This window comes from Triturus cristatus, chromosome 11 (assembly GCF_964204655.1).
Source record: "Triturus cristatus chromosome 11, aTriCri1.1, whole genome shotgun sequence".
NCBI lineage: Eukaryota > Metazoa > Chordata > Amphibia > Caudata > Salamandridae > Triturus > Triturus cristatus.
In genome coordinates this window covers 1162960314-1162979913 of record NC_140594.1, presented here as the reverse complement: position 1 = coordinate 1162979913, position 19600 = coordinate 1162960314, and the positions used below count along the sequence as shown (strand labels likewise).

The 19600-nt window shown below is 44.1% G+C and overlaps 2 protein-coding genes and 1 pseudogene across 4 annotated transcripts in view; 2 read left to right on the top strand and 1 right to left on the bottom strand.

Annotated features, from left to right (window-relative positions):
* LOC146788641 (putative cation-transporting ATPase 13A4) overlaps positions 1–14310 on the top strand; it is a 750103-nt gene extending 735793 nt beyond the window's left edge. For 2 of the 3 annotated variants that reach the window (XM_085635845.1, XM_085635843.1), the window contains 3 exons: positions 7360–7448; positions 10126–10206; positions 11898–14310. In XM_085635845.1, the coding sequence (XP_085491971.1) occupies positions 7360–7448; positions 10126–10206; positions 11898–12101 (374 nt within the window). In that variant the 3' untranslated portion in view covers positions 12102–14310. The remainder of the gene's footprint in view (positions 1–7359; positions 7449–10125; positions 10207–11897) is intronic. The other variant, XM_085635846.1, reaches the window with a different exon arrangement.
* On the top strand, positions 2618–3124 carry LOC146788642 (thiol S-methyltransferase TMT1B pseudogene; annotated as a pseudogene).
* The window catches only part of LOC146788640 (putative cation-transporting ATPase 13A4), a 106311-nt gene continuing 97783 nt past the window's right edge, over positions 11073–19600 (bottom strand). Inside the window, exon 4 of the mRNA XM_085635848.1 lies at positions 11073–11402. Coding sequence (XP_085491974.1) covers positions 11208–11402 — 195 coding nt within the window. The 3' untranslated portion in view covers positions 11073–11207. The remainder of the gene's footprint in view (positions 11403–19600) is intronic.

Sequence of the window (19600 nt, the reverse complement as noted above, 5' to 3'; positions counted from 1 at the left end):
CTGGACTCGACTCGACTCGGGACTTCGGAAACTGGACTCGACTCGGGACTTTGGAAACTGGTGGGCCTCTGTATACCTCGGATCTTGCTCTCTCAGCTAGGCTCTGGTCGGGATACTTCGCACTTCTCACCGCCTCGTCTGGGTGTTGATCGCAGCCTCAGTCGCCCCCGCTTGACCGGAGGGAGATACAGGAAATCCTGCTGGTACGCGTTGTTGTCCGTCCAGCTGTGGCAGGAGACCGGGCCTGCAACGCACCGCCGGCGCGTGAGATGAGAAAGTGTCCCTGTTCGGGCGCCATTCATGTGGTAAATAATTTAATTACCGGGACTTAATTTGATACAGAAACATAATAAAAATAGCTCAGTAAATAAGAGGCAGAATCCGTGGTATTAGAGGTTCGGAATGGGCTTTATTCCAATGGTCGATTCGAATCGGTTGCTCCAAGTTCCATCACCACGAAGGTTCAGGAATTGAAGTACATACATTATTGATAATTAATCACTTTTATACAATAGGCATTACAGTGGAGCAAATACAAGAGGCGTAACAATTGATAGTGTGGATAATATATTCATGCGTAGCAAAAATAGGCGTAATTGGGTGTGATTAAAGAACGTCATCAGATGTGATGTCATAATAGGGTGGTTACATGAAAGAATTTCGCAATGTCAGCAGAAATACTTGGCGGAAATGCGCGCGCAGCCGCATGACGTGTGATTGACGTGCAACTAGGGGGTGAAGGGGACTTGACATTTAGCTCTACATGTGGCGACAGAAGTCTGGAGGGTCAAGTCAACCTAATCCCAAATCATATCTAACATCCTATGTTTAAAGAACTATGTTATCCAAAAGAGAGGTCTTCTTAGAGTAGAATCTTATTCTATACTGACTATACTGACTGTTAGTGCGTGTACAAGCGTCTAAGTGTCTACACTAGATGCGTGGGTGGAAATCTTCCATAATAATAGGGCTATGAATTACTTGCATAAAGACAGAGAAGCCGGGCCTTTGCTCGGTAGCTGGAAGAATGTTTACTTAAACTACTAGACAGGAATGCATTGGGCAGGGAACGAAGCAGATAATTCGAAGGTGAAATACAGTTTCTTGGCAGGCAACAGACTGATGTCAGACTTCGTGAGCCGCGCAGAGAATGAGACAAAGTTCATGGTCACAGATGCAGGCTCAGACTGGAGCGTTCAGAGGCAGAAGGCAAGAAAAGTTTGATGACAGAATCAGGGCCTACTTGCCTGGACTGTAAAATGGCATAAATGAACCATATAAAGCCGGTGGCCTTTCATACTTAGGAATGGAATATCCGGCCTATTCATGGCGGATCTGAAAGAGGACATGTTGACGGTGGACGCACATGTGTTTGCGTCTTCATAACTGGAACTGGAGGGAACATACATGTACTTGTGATTCATACATGAAACCGTTGGGGTCCAAGATAGGGGACATAACTGATCAGAAAAATCCATATTTCCACAAGCTTCCCAGAAATAGTCACTTACTGTGGCTGCTTCATACAGGATTTGACCACTCTGAGCCAACCCCTCCGAGACCTCAATAAATCATCAACCACCTAGACATGGGGCAAAGGTCAAGGATGCACTCTCGACCATTACAACCATAGCCTACTTTAACCTTGTAAGGCCAAACATCTTAGCTGTGGATGCCAGCCCAAAAGGTCTGGAAGCTGTTCTAACACAATAGTTAGAATCTGGAGAGTGTGCACAGGTACCGTATGCTAGTCGGTTACTAACCCCCACCAAACAACGCTATTTGCAGAATGACAAAGAAGTGATTGCCATGCAATGGGGGTATTGGCACTTCCATCTCTACGTCTACGGACATCCGTTCGTAGTCACAATGAAACACAAACTGTTGATTCCCCTCTGTCAAGGCACCTTATCAGAACATCAATCAATCAATCATTACATTTGTAGAGTGCTTCATCTCACCCGGGAGGGTATTCTGGCACCCAGCATAGAGAAATGGATGCTGCAATTTCAAGAATTTCACCCATGAACTCACAACGCAACCGACTACCTGTTGAGGCACCCAGAACACCACGCTAGAAATAGCAGATGAGGCTGACGAACCAGAGGAGTATGTTTGATACTTACGTGTATATCTCACCCACTACCAGTGTATTGGAGACAATATTAGGGGTGGGAGGTAAACTCTGCTGCGCCACCAGAGTTTGCAGATTTGTGCCACTCTGCACTGAGCTTGTAGAGTGGTATTTGGCAAAAACTGTGCTATCCACCAAATGGCTGAGTTTACCAGTGCTCACCCCTACGGTATCATCCCAGCCAGTCTGCCTACGCACCACGCCACCATAGACAACGGCATACTATGCTCTGATAGAAGTAGAGTGTGTTCACTTGCAATGGGGCTATATCTTCCAGAGCAATGGGGTGCTCACTTCCAGTGCAGCGACAGTGGTGGGTTCTTTGTAGGATAGGCGTGCCATGTTTGTCTGGTCTGATTCTCCGTCTACTCAATAATACCTGCTCTGACTGGGAAGTACAGTCACGAAGACCTGCCTCTAACCATCTCTCAGCCTATCAGTTTCTAGCCTTGCCTACCTCAAACAGCAGCACAGCCTTCAGTCATGCCTGTCTCTGGACATGGATTCCTCGTGATTGTGCTTCAACTCTACATGGTGCAGCTGGCACTGCCATTGCACCTTCTCGACTACCTGGGATTGTAGCAACCACTGAGTAGGAGGCTCATCCTATATGCCATGGCCAGGCTGTCCATAGGCTACAACCAGGCCATGCACACCAGCAAGAAGTAGATGTTCAGCAACATGCTCAAATCCACTTACCCAACATGTCAGCTCAAAGTGTTGGAGATAGTATGTGGGACTGAAGCAGTGTTCAAGTTTTAACCACGCAGAGCCATAGTCACCTGCATGGACCCAAACCTTAACTTCCAGCAGTTCCTGAAAAAGATCCAGGCTGAAAATGATCGCTTGCACTACGAGCACTACGTGGTGGCATCTGGGGAAAGGTTGGCAGGAGTGGACACCTCAGTGGATATGGTCGTCTCCACCACTGTGATGTGCTTAGTAAGTGTTGAGGCGGTTCTGAAGGAAGTCAAGAGAATGCATTCCTAGAACTGTAAATAGACATTTTTATTTATACCTCATGAAAATGTATGAAGGTTCAAAAATGTAATGTGCAAGGAGAGCTGGTTATATAACACCATTTCGAGCTCGATAATGTGTCCTCTTCATCACTGCCGGTTTTGTCTTGACTCTTGTTTCCCAATGGCCTCAGCATGAAAAATCTCTTATTGCCAGACGCTCTCACTGGCACAGAATTTGTGGCACGCCATCCACTTTCCTGTGGCCAGTTGGCTGCCTTTGTGATATATAATTTAATCTTCATTTCTTAGTCGGGCAGTGCTGTGGTCACCCTCTGTACTTTAAGAAGCAGAAAGTCAGTTCCATTTGCCCTTCTAACACTCAACACCGCGCATACTGTAACTCTGCAGGCTTTTCCTCTGGCAGCTATTAGATCACGTTTCGCACTTGCTGTGACCTGAACCTCCCTGAACAAACCTCATGTTCAGAGCTGACTCTAGATGCACAAGACCATGAGGACCATGTCAGAGCAGCAGGAAAGAAAGGATGTGAGACACAGATGTGGCCTCCTGCACTTTGCATACTTTCCCAGGGCAATCCACCCTGCACATGGTTCATGAGATGCAACAAGTGGAAGTGCAGCCTGTGCCCAGTTTATACCAGTCTGCCCTGAACTCCCAGATTTCTGCCAGATGTGCAATGAAAGCTTTCCCCAGATATTCAGCAGACAGGCTCCAAACTTCCCGACCAACGGAATGGCACCACTTTGATCAGTATAGAGCCTTGATTAGCTAGCTCCAAGATTAAACCTCTATGGTGAGCTCCTTGCTGAGCCAGGGGCTTCAGTACATGCACACCCACTCTTCCACCACAGATCGGACGCCCCCGGAAAGTTGTGAAGGTTCTAAACACCAGAAGCTGCACCACAAAGTCACCCATGAAACAATCTGCAGGCAAAATCCCAAGAAAGCATCCGGGGTTCAACAGTGTAGTGTTTGCCAGAGTTGGACCCGACCACTGTTACGGGGGTCCCTGGCGATAGTTAATGAGCCCCCCCTTGAGCGTGCGCACAGTGGACGTGCCCGACGTCCACACGGAAGGCACGTTACAAAGATAATAAATAGCCCGGGGTGCTGGGCGTGGTAGGCATTGCACTAGCCACTACTGTACCCCACGTGTGGTGTAGCATTATTTCTAGGCCCTGGGCCACGACTCTACAAACAGACAGCAGCCAATCAGCTCCTCACTGCCACCTTTCTCTTCTGTGGTTCAACCAAGAGCAGCCAATCAGCTCCTCACTGCCGCCTCTCTCTTCTGGGGTTCAACGGAGAGCAGCCAATCAGCTCCTCACTGCCGCCTTTCTCTTCTGGGGTTCAACCGAGAGCAGCCAATCAGCTCCTCACTGCCGCCTCTCTCTTCTATAGACTTCTCGGTCCACGGGCGATGAATGTGTTTCAACTTTAGTTTTCCTTATTTTGTTGTTTTTCTTTTCTTCAGTTTGTGCTTGACACATTTCTCTCCATGGTGGGGAGCCTCTGTTGTCATCTGTGAATCAGCGATCTGTTTCTGTTTTTCTATTTTTGCATGTTTTGTTTTCAGTTTAACTCCAGCAGCCCACGCTTTTTTACTGATGTCCAGATGTGTGTGTATCAGTGAAGATGATATTTCTGGGGCTGAGAGAAAAGGGTGTACTGTGGACTTCAAATAACTTTAATACTACCATGAAAAAGAGCGGAGGGAAAGGGTGTGAGCGGGGATCAGAGGGGAAACGTTTTTGATGGAAATGGAAGATCTTGACTAATTAATCAATAGGTGAGAAATTGAAATTAGCGCTGGGCAGAACTCCGCAGAATGGAAAGGAGTTTTTATGCAACTCCATGGAATTCCACAGTGAAACTCTGCAAGTTCTGCACACCCTTAGACAATATGCCAATCCACTGCCACCGATGAATGCCTATAATTGGCCCTAAGGGCCACCAAGTCAAGTCAGTGGCACATGCTCAAGATCCACTGAGCACAATGAACACTGGATGCTCGAAGAATACCAGAATCCCTACATCAAGTAAGCTATGAGAAGCTGGCTGACCCAGACAGCTGCCTTCTGTGGAGACACTGAATCGTCATCCCTGTGAGCCCAACCACCTGTTATGTACAACTGGCCCATGCTGGTCACTAGAGGGATGGCCAAATCAAACAGCCACCTTCTCAGCAAAGTATGGGTTCCTTTGATGGATGAGTTAATAGAAACAACTGTGAGATCCCGTCCCTGGTGTCAAGCGTAGGGGGCCCTGAATCCCCAGCACCCCTCATCACAGAGCGTTGACCCCAGCACCCATTGGTCTGGGCGAGTCTGGATTTTTCATGTCTTCCAGATGGCTGATACACCCTTGTCCTCATTGACGACCATTCAAAGTACCCAGAAGTCAAAATTGTCAATACCCAAGGAGCAAGTCAGGTACTTCCCAAATTGAAGCAAATGATGGCGACCCATGGGCTTTTCCAAGAATTCTGGATGGAAATGGCCCACCGTTCTAAGGTGAGGAAGTGGCCACTTACCTGTGATCACTGACATTCAAGCACAATAAGGTCCCCCCAGATGGCCCCAAGCTAATGGGGAGATTGAGAGATTCGTGAGGACACTGAATAAAGTGATCTGAATAACCTATCCCAATGAACAGCCTCTGGAATGGGCTATCTTCTCCTGACGGAGTACCAGTAGACCAACCTACACAACAACGGGGGGAGCTTTGTGTCACCTTAGTATGGGGTGGGTAGTCAATGACTCTATCCTACACCACTCTCAGTGGAAAGCCCCCACAGATGGATGACCAGCAAACTCAACAGCAGCAGAAGGCAACTAATGATAAAGCTGGCACCTAGAGGCATGCCAAAGCATCCAACATGCAGTAGGTTACTATGAGCTGATCAGAGATAGATTTCCGAAATGCAAGCTCAGGCTCCCATTTGCGCAATACTCATGGGTGGTCACTCAGAGGCACATTACCAACAGCATGGGTTACCCATAGTTTATTGCATTTCAAGATATTTAATTAAATGCCAATTCTAGAGGTGGGAAGTCAAGAGCAGGGTGTCGAAAAGCCGGCGGGACAAGAGAGGGAGTTGATAGACTCCAATCTGAGAGGAAGTTACAGACAGACGTCAGCAGCACCAAGGATGCTGGTGCTAGTACAGGGAGCTGCCTCAGTTGAGACTAACCCGAGGAGACGGGATCATCACCACTGATGGCTCGAGTGGTCGAGAAGGCTGGACCAGGTATCACCTCCAGCAAATTACAGCACCGTCAACGAGACTAAGAGACCATGTGGTGTGACAGCATACCTGTGCAGCTCATAATGTGACTGTCCTGCATCCTTTATGATATGAACGTTCTATTTACCTGGGGCGTTCACCTAAAGAAGGATGTTTGTTGGTGTTCCATTCAGTGTCCATTCCGCTTCTGGTTTTGTTTTGGGACAGTGTTTTTTTGTTGTTATCTCTTCTTTTACGGTTAGGGAAGATTGCAGTGTTTGCCAATGAAGTAACTGGTAAACACCATAGGACAGAAGGAGGGGAAGCTGAATTCGTCACCTGCCCACGCAGGCATAATGGAGATTCCCACAGTCACGTGGGACACAGAGAATAAAGGCTAGAACATGACAGGGCAAAGTTAGATTGACCTGGGTGCACCCATGCAAGCAACCAGTGCTCCCTGTCCAGGCTCATCTTTTTGGCTGAGAGCCAATCAAACCGGGGGTCTGGAGTATCATGCATCGTGGTGTATTCTACCCTAAAGGCACCATCACAGTGGCATCATGATGGACTCTGCTGGATAAACGCAGAGCCCAGCTCCTGTTTTTATGTGGCTGCAGCATGCAAAGTGCATTCATTTCACTCAATGTTTCGGAGTCAGAGTATTATTTTAGACAGCATAGCTCAGAAACAGAAGGAGGGCAACCTGGCTTGCTGTTTCTGAGCTGCATTGTCTGAAAGTTTAATACCAGATTACATTAATTGACTTTAGAGACTGCAGGCACATAAAACACTGAGCCAGCACAGCTGGGGTTTACTATCTGGTAAAAATGAAAATTGGTTCTAGAGAAGTAAAAACTAAATAATAATTTTGGGGACATTTCAGTTAGAGAGTTGCACTGAATTCTTCTGAAGGTGGCAATAACACTTTTTTATGGACCCTGCACTGCAGAAGTCATGTGTTTTTAAAGCTTCATTCTGAATGATTCTAAGATGCCTGTTTTCTGTTGTTTTAGATCTATTCTCACTACTACTGATTGGACTGACTGCAGTGTGTATCTTCCTGATTTTTGGTGACTTCGAAGAACTGTACATTATATCGGAGGTACAGGTCACCTTGAATCCAATACAGTGTACTCTGTAGAATCTTACATGAAAATTGTTGACATCACACTGAATGTAATCATGACCACAGAAATGTTAAATAGGGGGACCCTAATGCACTCCCTTAGGGAGCCCCTCAGTCAGCAGGGGCAGTGCCAAGGTCATTGGGTCTCCATGAGAGTGATGGGGAGGCAGCTTATTTCACTAGGGGCATAGCTAACATTTTCTTCTCATCTGCCCTCCTCCCACTGTTACTTACCTTTGCAAATTCAATGTCCTACCCTACCTTGTTCACCCTTCCCAAGCAAGCGTTCTTTCCTTTATCAAGGTCCACTGCCTCTACTATGAAAGAGGAATAAACCCACCTACTTCCTATATTTCTTTGTGCCCATCTGGGATCTTCCTTCTGTATCTTGAGCTAAGGTAACATTTTGCCTACATTTTCTATATATTTTTTCTTTTAAGTAATGGATTGTGTCAAGTTACATTTCTGCCATTGCTTGGATCTGCATTCTGATTAATAAGGACTGGAATTTATTCAGTAAACACATCACACTTGTTAGTGACATTATTGCAGTCTCTTTCTTTAGCTTTGCCGAAGGGAGAGGATATTTCCCAGTTGCTGGCAGTAATGGAGTCTCAAGCCAAATATCTATCAGATATTGCATTAGACTGTCTTAAATCTTCTCCATGTCTGTGACTGGTGATATAGCAGCACAAAGAGGTGCATTTGAGGGGATGTTAGTTGTATATGTCCCAGAAAGCCTCACTGTTGCCAATGCTCATTAACTAGGAATTAACTCTCTGGGGTAGATCACGAGTCGGTAATCGAAAAGTCATTGAAGAACCAGAAGGCTAAAGAACCATCTTCTATTTTACAATGGTTTCTGCCTATACAGTAATTGCAATAGGAGAGGTGATCTGGATTCCAAAGGAAATCAGAAGCAGATTTTCATGTTCCCTGTTAATTGAAAAAGTGCCATGTGACATGTAGTCTCTGTTAATCTGCACTTTGTTGCCCTTTCTGGTTTTCTTTTTTAGGGGTGGGCGGAGCTGGCGGAATCCTACAATTCCACAAAGTTATAAAATAACAAACCCTCTGTGAAATACCGCGGAGTTCCGCGTGCGGCGGAATTCCACTCAGTAAGAAAATAAATTCCATCACTCACTCTACAACTTGTGGCGCACCGACCCCTAGGCCTGCAGCACAGTCAGGAGCACCCCAGCTCTAGGGAGGCAAGACCAAGCTAACGCCCGGCTGATCTAAAGGTTGTTATGGTAGTTGAGGAGCAGAGAAGCTTTATAGAACCCGTGTGTTAACCTATGGCTGTACGTGATAAAATGTCGGCGTTTGATAATAAAATAGCACGCAGCAGGTAACAGTGCAAGAAGTGAAGTAGATCTCCTCAAGCTATGACCAGAGCAGTCAGAGAAAGTGTCATAGTCAGGAAAACACTGGATCAAACAATAGGCATGGTGCACCCTTCGGAAAGCATTTAATTATAGACAATGTCTGTCACTCACGGTTTGCCCTCTCGCGCCCCCGTCTTCGGACCTCTTCCCTCTCTGTCTCTTACGTCATGTTAGTTTCTCTTATTTTTTCTGGTTTGAGCTTCTGTGCTGACGTTATATTATTGCAATGGCCGCAACTTTTGGAAATGGAATACAGCATAGTAAGATTTGCTGCACTGGGGAGTTTTCACTTTTTAAGGTGATTTGGGGGAGTAGAGCTCACAATACAAGTGGCAATGGAGGCATGCTGGTGAACTCCGCACCGCCGGTGGCTGGTGGAATTTGTTTTGCATAACTGCGCACTCCACTTGGAATGCAGAGTGGAGTTCCTGGCCCACCCATAGTTTTCTACCATGGCTCATCTTCACACCAGTTGCTCCACTCATGTAATACATTCTTAGTGAATTCTAGGAGTGCAACAAAGTGGGAAACGCACTGTTCAGAACACAGCTAATGTTTGAGTGAGGCTAGTATTAGGTAGACAGCTCACGCGCCATCCCCATCTGACCCCAATCCTGTTCCTGCACCTGCCCAGCTCCTACTCTTTTGGCCTAATATTGCACCACTAGATTGGATTCAGTTCCAGCTAATTCAAAGTTGGTGTGGACCCATGGTCGGCAGGGCATGAAGGACAGTAAAAATCTGTATTTTTTCAAGCCCACATTTAGGGTGCCAACTATCATAATTAAAGTTTATTTTGCTACTTTGTGCCTTGACTCGGAACTGTGAATGATCCGTTTCACGAGACTAAACAATAAATTGATCATTGAATTTGAGGTTGTCACACATCTGTTCCTCTATGAAGGGGATCCAAGAACTTTGGAGGGGAATCAAAAGTGAACATTTGATGGACTGTCATGGCACTTGAAATTTATTTATTTTTTAGATTTTAGAAACGTATAAACTAATCCAAACTTAAACTAATAAGCAGCAAAATCCATCAGAGAATTGACCCAGGTGCATTATAACCTTTGAACTTGAAGGAGGATGCTCTTGCTTTGCATGACACAAGGTAATGATTAAATTAAAAAGGGACCGCTTTCCATAGATGGTACCATGGCTATTAGATACTGATTAGGAAAATGTGATGTTCCGATGTTCCGATGTGGTGTTCATCAGACAAGATTCAAAAGTATTATAAAGGTGTTCATTGTTCTTGTTTGCAGCTCGCCTGCGTTCCCACTCTTTGGAGGGTTTACTTGTTCATCGCTCTGGTCGTCCTCTTCTTTGTATGCTACGGGGTTGAGGTGAGTACTTGTACGGTTTCTGACCAATATGCCTATTCACTGACTTTTACCTTACTTTGTGAATTGACGTTCAAAGTTTTGTGGTTATAGAAAGAATGTTTAGCAATTACGTCTAGAGTTCGAATAAACAGCCCAGAAAGTCAACCCTAAATAAAATGAACAGCCTATGAAAAATACTAATTACTTTAGTTTGACTCATGAATTCAAATGCACTTCACAAATACTGCAGTCTTTTTGAAAAAAAATATGTTCTTTGATTACTGTTTTCTAATATTTTATTATTTTTACCCCCAAATCATGTACTGTATAGGCAGGAGCGGGCAAAAGATATATTCTGTTTCCAAACTTATATTTGCAGAAACTGATAGATAAGCGAGCCTGTACATCTATATATCAACCCAGTTTATTCCCATTTGTGTTCATTTTTGTAAGATTAGACTTGATATTTGAATACGCCAACTTGCACCCTTTATCTTTCCTACTAGGTTGGCACTGATGTTCTTTTACTTACCTACTAAAAGTGGTTGAGGGGAACAAAACAATTCAGGGTTATACTTTCAATAAATACATGCCTTAAAGGATCACAGACTCCGAACTTCAGTTTTGTCGATTTATTATAAGGCCAAAAACAATTGGATGTAGACACAGCGAAGAATCAAATCATATAGATACAGAAAGATGAATAGAGCCGAGTGTGCGAATATAGGTTATTCGACCCAAAACGCATAGGATGATGAACACCAAAATCAGATGCAACAAAGAATAGATGCTGAGTCCAGATCATTTTTCATAAGGAAGGAACAAAAGCTTTGCCTACACTATTCTAAATGGAGAGCCTACCTAATTCCCTTCCATCATTTCCCAAAGGTGTCAGCATGTGTTGACTTCCTAAGAAGTACTCACGTCAAATGGGTTGATTAGCTTAAGACTTTGGAGCTCGCTATAAGATGCTCCTTCTCCTCCGAAAGCTAGCAGAAGTCTGGTCTCACTGTCCCTGCGCATCAAATTTCCATTGCAGCTTTGTCAGTGTGGTCATTTTCCAGCCAGGTGCATGATGAACCTTCTTTGTTCGGATGGCCTTGGTTCCCAGATAGGCCAGACACGGAAGGCATCCTCCCTTCTCGCCTTTCAGCCATCTTCAAAGACATTCCGGGTATCTCCTTCAATCTGAAAATAATGAGTTTGCATTCCGGCACCTGCAGTAGGATGAGAACACTCTGTTCTTCGAACACAATATGTATTTAATTATTTATTTCTCGAGAGACCAAGGAGATGTGAAACTATAAACAATCTGCGCTTTTGGGCCTAGACTAGGGCAACTTAAACTAAACGCAAGTACATTATATGAATATAATATCATCCTGTACCTTAGACATTCTGGACTTACAATGCATAGATATTCCTACTTAAATGTATCCACTACACTTATTGTTAACGGGTTCCACTAAATACATCTTAATAATCATAAAACACTGCAAACGATAAGAATACACATGAGTGCGTTTTAAGCATGAGTATTGTGCACCCATACATTATAGAGTGCTGAAAGCGCTCTATCATATTCTTTGCATTCTTTGATACAAAAATGACATATTCATGACACCCATTCATCAATTGTGCCCTGAATGAGGTCAATGTGAAGGGAAATCAAGCTTATTTTTATGAAAATATATATTTTTTTATGTTTGCAGGAAGGAATTATTGGAAACCGAGCCCTCTGGGTCTGGATAAAGAAGAAGGTGAACTACAAATCCAAAAGTCAGTACCAGAAGCTGCAGCGACTCCTGGAAAGGGCTCCACATTGGCCACCGCTGAACCAAACTATCTATCCTGACTCAGCTGTTACAGAGCTAGAAGCTGAAATAGACATCTATCACAACCCAGCCAGCATTTGACTAAAATGTGCATGTGCTGACAAAGATATAACTCAACTCATAGCTGCATTGAATCCAAAAAGGGACTCCGTTGTCTTTTCCCCAGCACTATTTATGTGTGAATGATTGGAATCTTCATTGGCATAACCTTGTAATTTTAGAGTCGCATCACTAACTCCTGCACCCACCTACTCAGAATTTACTCAATACATCTTGTGGAATTTAATGTACCAAAACAGATCACAGCATGCTGGTCAGTACCTGGTTACTGGGGTAGAAAGTGGGCCACTTAACGGGTGGTTCTATTCATTCTGTGCTTACAAGCCCATAGTAAAGGCTCAGAGAACATCTCCATTCATTTTCAAGCAACAAAGCCAGTGTTTTGTACAAGAAGGGTAGACAGTGGTTTTCCTGTACCTGCATGATTGCATTGAATAAAGGTATTGCCTTAGACACACAGTGGGAAATATGCCCCACATTGGTCATTACTCAGATGCCAAGAAAGGACGTTTCCTACCTGCTCAGTGTTTCCCAACCAAGGCACTGCAGATAATGTGTAAAAAGAAGGTAAATCACCGGGCCACATGAATAAATGGAGTAAATGAGAGTAGAGCTAGGTATGTGGGGGTGAAAGGGATGGAGACACAGAATCAGATGGTCGCACATGGATGAAGTCTTGCCTTCTTTCTAAACAGCACAAGTGATGGAGTTTGCTGGATATGGGTCTAAAGGGAGTCTCAGGTCATAAGAAGCAATAGGAGATGCAGGCAGTGGCAGTGTGTTGCTGCTGCTCTGACAAGAGAGTTTAAAATTACTCTCTGTATCATTTCCTAAATCCTGGGAGATATTCCCGCAATAGTTTCCTGAGTCATGTGAAAAGGGGGTGTTCTGGGAAACACTGCATTTGGTCTGACAGTTATTCAAACTGGTTCTACACCTTTTATTAGTCCAATATCTTTTTCAGTGAAATCCAAAACTTCTGGATTCACTGTCTCTCTCAGATCAAAAGAAAGTCCTTCAACATTTAACACTGGATATAACCATACAGCTGTCTCATGTCGGGCCATTTTGAACTCCACAACCTCGTCATGAGTCTCGAATTCAACACCATTTGGGGTACAATATATATTACAGTTTAACTTACAAATTAAGAGCCTCATCACGAAGTCGGGCAGACTTTAGTCCACCCAACACGTCTCAGTATACTGGGACCGACCGACATCCAGTTGCCTGTCCCGTCCACCTCATTAAGATGCCACCGAACACTGTTCGGTCGTAATCCTACATTTCCCTATGAGAACATGTTATACGGATATAAACGGGCCGTAGTACATGCCCCCATAGGGAAATGGGAGGTGGCATCAATCCGTACACCCTATGGCAGGCACCTCAATGTGCCTGCTATGGGTTGCAGGGATTGACAGGGGAGAATCTATCTTGGCCCTCAACCGGAGGCCTTTAGGGAAAGAGGGCCCTTCTAGGGGTCCCCAAAGTCAACTTCTGGCAGCCTTTCTGTTTCAGGAAGACCGTCACAGAAAGGATGTCGGAGTCAGACATACTAATCCCAAGGGCGGAAATGTCGCCCTTGGAGATTACCAGCCGACTTCCGACTGGTGAATGGGCTCCTTCAGCCTGTCGGAAGCCAGCCGGAATATCCGGCCAGTTTCAATTCTGACCGCCTGAAACGTTATCAGGCGGTCAGATTTGAAACCTATGATCCATACTGGAAGCTCTCCAATGTAAGGTCAGAGGCCTTCCGACACGGATTATAATCGGCCCCCAAGTCTCTCCTTAATAGGTTTACAGCACTAGTGTCACAAAAGACAAACTGATAAACTTCTTCAAATGAAAACATTTTTACGAGTACCTTTTCTGAAAATGGATTTGTGCTCTATTTATTTGAAACTCCTACAACTTGGATCTTCTTTCCGGAGAGGGGTAGGTCTGGGATTTCCGCAGTTCTAACAGTAGGTTGGGTAGCACTAATGTCAATGAAAAAGGACACTTGGCGGCCATTAACCTTTCAACAAATGGTCCAGCCTGGTCAACCTCTAAGACTGCTTCAAGCATGCAATCTTCCTGCACCCTCAGACCCCGTCATCGGGCATTTTCAGAACCTGTGCTGTCATTATCTAACATCTGGAATTGCTGAAATGTATTTTGATTCTAGAATAGATTTATATTCATTGTAGGCAATTGATTCCAATTAAACTTTGGGTTCTCCATATTTTGTGGTATCCTCTGGGATTGTGAGACATGTATCATTGGAATTTGTCTGGGTACTTTTCATTTGCTGAGTTGGTCCATTTAGTATTTGCATTTGATTACCTCCCTGCATAGGAAAATTTCCATTTAATCACTCAGGATTGAGCCTGCAGTCCCGCTTCCAATGCCCGATTTGATTGCAATATTGGCAAGGGGCATTTTCTTCCTTGTTGCAATATCAATGGCTGTTTTCATGTGAGCAGAAACACCTCTACCTCTACAAAACCTCCCTGCATAGCTGGTATACCAGCCCATGGACCAACACCTTGCAAACCACCAACATTTCCGGCAAAAGACAGATTCTGATTTTGAAAACCCTTCTGCACAAACTTTGTCTGAGCCATCATGAATTTCTCATTTATTTGTTGCTGTTTCATTTCCTGTTCATCGCTGCAGTATTTCGCATACCTCAGATTCTCGTCCAATGATTTATTCTGCCAACAAATCACACTCTGCTGTATATGTGAACTAATTTCTGGTCTCAAGCAAAATGTCAAACTGAGATACGAAAAATCCCATATCATTAGATCTGGATGCTCTCTGCCACTGTGCTGCTGAAACACCAAGAGTAAACACTCATAATCATGCACTTGTTCTTTTGGTTCTTGAGAAGTTCTCTTAAATTTTACCCAGTCTGCATGACTGCTGGAGATGGTGCATTAGTGCGAGGGTGTCTTGTCGGTGGTCGTGATCTGGCCATTGCACTGCAACCTTAAATTCTGCCCACAAATCATTCCGCACCTCATTGTCAAAAAAGGTATTGAAACCAATCCATAACACCTTTGACAGTTTTACAAATTTATCAACATGAGTGTACCACTCCACATGTTATCTCTTAATTTAGGGAAATTATTTGTAAATGCAGCAAGATCTCCTCCGTTTCAAGGCACATGGACCCATACCCTCCCTCCACTTCTCTCAATAGAAAGTTTGACACTTCTCCTTCATCACAAAACCCTGCGTGTTGCTTTTTATCTGTCTGTTTGGATTTCCTTGTTTTTTTTCTTGGAATCTTTGTTTTAAAAATTTTCAAAATCACTCCATCCGTGGATGCATTTTATTAATTTAGTGATATGCAGTCTCTTTCCTGAGTCTTGCGTTGTCTAAATTGCTCATCATCTACTTGAGCTCTATATCTTTTCTGATACAAAATGCTTTTAGAAACATCCACATCATATTTTCGGGCAACCTCTGCTAGTTTCTCATGTTTTACTGCAGCACGTCTGGTAATCTCTTTACGCAAGTAAACCAACTCCTTCTCCTGATACTGATTCACATGCTCAAGCTCCAAACAACCCCTGACCATTTCTTCCAATTTAAGTTTCAATCTAGAAACATCTAATAGTCTTTCTCCCTCAGTCTGTTCAGTAATAACAGTCTGTCTTTCTATCCATTGTCATTTCCTCAAACCATGGAGGAGGAACCCCATCTGCAAAAGAATGAACCTCTCCTTGTCTCATGGGAGTAGTAGGTAATAATTTGTGAATTTCTGGACTGTTGGAGAAAACTTTGCTGCTGGTGCTAACCCAACGGCCCTTGCTCAGGAATTATATTTTTGGAAGTTAAAGGGGCAAACATTCCTGCTGGTTGAACTGTTACGGTCTGAGTAATGGGGGCTGGTACAGTTATAATTCATGTAGTAGCACCTCCAGCCCTCAGTACAGAATTTCTACCCTGGTGGGCATAGTACCTGTCGTAAGTGGTTGGGTTACATGCAAGACCAAATGTACTGGTCTTTCAACTTGAATTAAACTATGATCAGCAGGACCCCCGGTTTCCTTTACAAGTTTGTGAGCGTGCAGCTGACCATGCTTCTAATAGTTCATCCCCTGAATCACTGTCAGAATCTCCTCATCCCTTTTCTTTGTTTTATTGTTCTTAGTTTTCTCAGATTTGTCAGTAGTAATGATTAAATATAATCTGGGGCCATATGTACAATGCATCTTACCACTTACAAATGGCCCACTGGGCCCTTTGTGACCAGTAAAATGCTCTTTGGCACGCACCAACCATATTTTGTGAGTCGGTAACCTATTACCGACTCGCAAAATAGGGTTTTTGAGTTGCTATTAGGAAGGGGTCCCCCAGACCACTGCCTACTCTTAAAAAATTAAAAGGTAGCTTTTCATTTTTATTTTTGAAATGCATCCCACTTTCCTTTAAGGAAAACAGGCTGCATAACAAACAATTTTTTTGATTTAAAAAGCAATCACTGACATTGTGGTCTACTGACCCCAGCAGGCCACCATTCCTGTGATTGAAGCCATTCACAATGGGTCGCAAATTGCAACCTGCCTCATGAATGTTGATGAGGCAGGTCCATTTGAGACCCACTGTGAGTCACTAATAGTGTCAAACACACTGCTGCACATTGCAGTTTGGCATTTCCTAATAGCGAATTGCTAAACATGATTTCATACACCTGGCCCCTGGTCCCGTCAATTATGGCTTTCTGCCATCTCTATTGTTGTTCATCACATCTAGCATCTGCATAATTACACACTGCTTTCTAAGTCTGTTTTTAATATTTCTCCCTCTTCTTTGCATGTGCAGCTTTCTCCCATAAATTCAGTGAATCATATTGTGTGGAAATAGGATCCCTCAATACTTCTTAATTCAAAGGTACCATATGTAAGGAAAATCAAGGGACCATCATCCTCAGTGATCTAGCACCATCTCATCCACTGAATAAAATCTTGACTGGTGCAACTCCACCCAAATCAATGCAGCTTTGCCTCTTGGCAGGTAGGTTGGACTAACATCAATTGAATTAGTATAATTTGTGGAATGGGTCAATCCGATGTCAATCATTACCGTGATGTGTGCAGGCCCGCCAATAAAGGCAGTATCAACATATGCAATAACATGTACCCGCATGACCTTGCCAATACCCGGCAATGCAATGCCAATGTATGTCATAACCTGCACTCGCACAGCTGCACTGACCACCCCTGCTAGGGGCCCCCAAACTCGCTGTCAGCCAGGCTTTCCATGTCGAAAAGTTTGGCATGGAAAGCCTGTCGGAAAGCGAGCATCGTAATCCCAAGGGCAGAAAAGCCTCCCATTGGGATTACGGTTCAGTCTCCGACTGGACAACAGGCTCTCTGAGCCTGTCGGAATCCAGCCGGAATGACCAGCCGGTTTCAATTCCGACTGCCAGCATCATTATGTGGCAGTTGGAAATGCAACCGCAATACGGCCCGGAAAGGTCGGAGGTTTTCCGGGCCAAATCGGAATAAGGCTCTAATTGTTGCTCTTCGGCTTCACTCTCCACCAATCCGAACTCGTCCTCTCCATGGGAATGGAATCACAACAGGATTTTTTTCCATCTGGAATTATGAGCACTTTAATTCTAACTCACTTTGTATTACTTTGTAGTAGGTTTATCTCCTCTAGATGAGACTCCTTTGAGTTTCCATACACTTTGCATTAATGCTTTGTTCTCTGAACTGTGGGTGTCACTTACAAGCTCCTTGCCCCACCATTGTTTTGTTTTTTGGGTGCACCGGAGGATTTTTTGCACCATATTTACAAAGTGATGGGTTTAGGGAGACGCATCACTTATGAAAGACCTGCAACAGAATGGATCTGCGCCAGAAACTGTGTTTCCACGTACGTTTTAATATATGCAAGGTAGGTGTTCCTGCATAAGTTTTCCCACAAATCTGATGCAGGGATATTTACAAGTATTTTGTGAAATGAGATCTCCGGGAAGTGTGATGCAGATTTTCCAATTTGTCAAACTTTCTATGCCTCACATCAGCTGTTGCAATAAATGAGGAACCTGACACAACTGTCTGGCAACCACATTGACAACATGGACTTCCTCATTTTGCAACTAGGTGTTGGACGGAGAAGACCACAACCACCACCAGCCCAACTGGCCACACCTCCCCCACCTTCACCACCACAAAGGCAGTGCAGGAGAAGGGAGTGCATCTACCAGCAGAGATTATGCTCATTGGGCTCGGGGAGAGTGATGTCATAGAATATTACCGCCTCAGGAGGGAGTCCATTATGCAATTGCTGCATCAGATTGTGCCACGGCACCGGCCACTAACTGCCAGGGTCACCAACATCCCACCATAGGCCAAGCTCATGGCAATATTACACATGTTGGCCTCTGGATTGTTCCAGATCACAGCAGCACTAGTCAGGTGTATCCCAGGTATTTTATTCAATTAAGGCCACTCGTGGGCACAAGCTATCCTTGCTTAAAAATTGGCATTCATCAAGACAACAGCCGCCTTGACGTCAAGAAGGCTAGGTAGAAAGCCGCCAGGTGAGCTTATCCAAATATACAACGCCAAATGCACCGCTTGTTGAAAACTCTTTTTTAAGATATATGTTATCGGTGCCAGCAAGTTCCCCTTCTTATGCCTGTCTTGATGAGTTAGGTCTTCCTTTTATCTAAGACCTTATTACAATTAGAACCATTTCTCCTGTGGCATAGGATCTGGTCAAAGGACCAGCTTAATCTCAATAGGGAGATCATACAGGATTGCCTAAAACTGGAAGGGGCTTTAAAGATCCCCTGGGTAAAGCATGTCTGTGATTTTATGAAGGATATTGGGCACCCAGAATACTTTACCGACCCTAGATCCTTACAGGCAATCTCCAGAAAGGCCCTAAGAAAGGAGTGCCTTGAGCTATTGGTTATAGCGAGAATGACAGGAGACATTTTAAAACCAAGCGTACGGCAACATCAGTTAATCATAACCACCACTTTTATGGCACCTTACCTTACATTTGTACCTGGCAGCTTCGACAGACGGTTATTAACCTGGTTTAGACTGGATATTATCCACAGACTCATGACCCTTCCAAAAAGTTCATGGAATCTGCCTTTGAGCCTCTGTGACAATCATTCCACCCAGTCGACCATTCACTTGGTTTTATTTTGTACATTTTAGGTAGATTTGAGGAAAGCGTGGATTTTACCGCTTTTAAAACAAAAGGTATTGCGGCAATGCCGCCCTGCATTAATTAGACTACAGTTCCTGGAGGAGGAACACACTGCTTGGTGCTTAGCCATGTTCTTTAAGAAGGTACTCCTCCACAGGAAATCGATTACAACAAATGAAGCATAGCATAATGCCACTTATTTATGGCCTTACGGCTGTTGTTTTAATGCCATTTGGCATTTTAATATCATCATATGACTGTTGTTTTATAATGTGCATAATGTAGTGATAACAGTATTTCTGCCTTTTTATTTGCTTTTATGACTGTTAAAATATCAGTTGAAAAGCGCA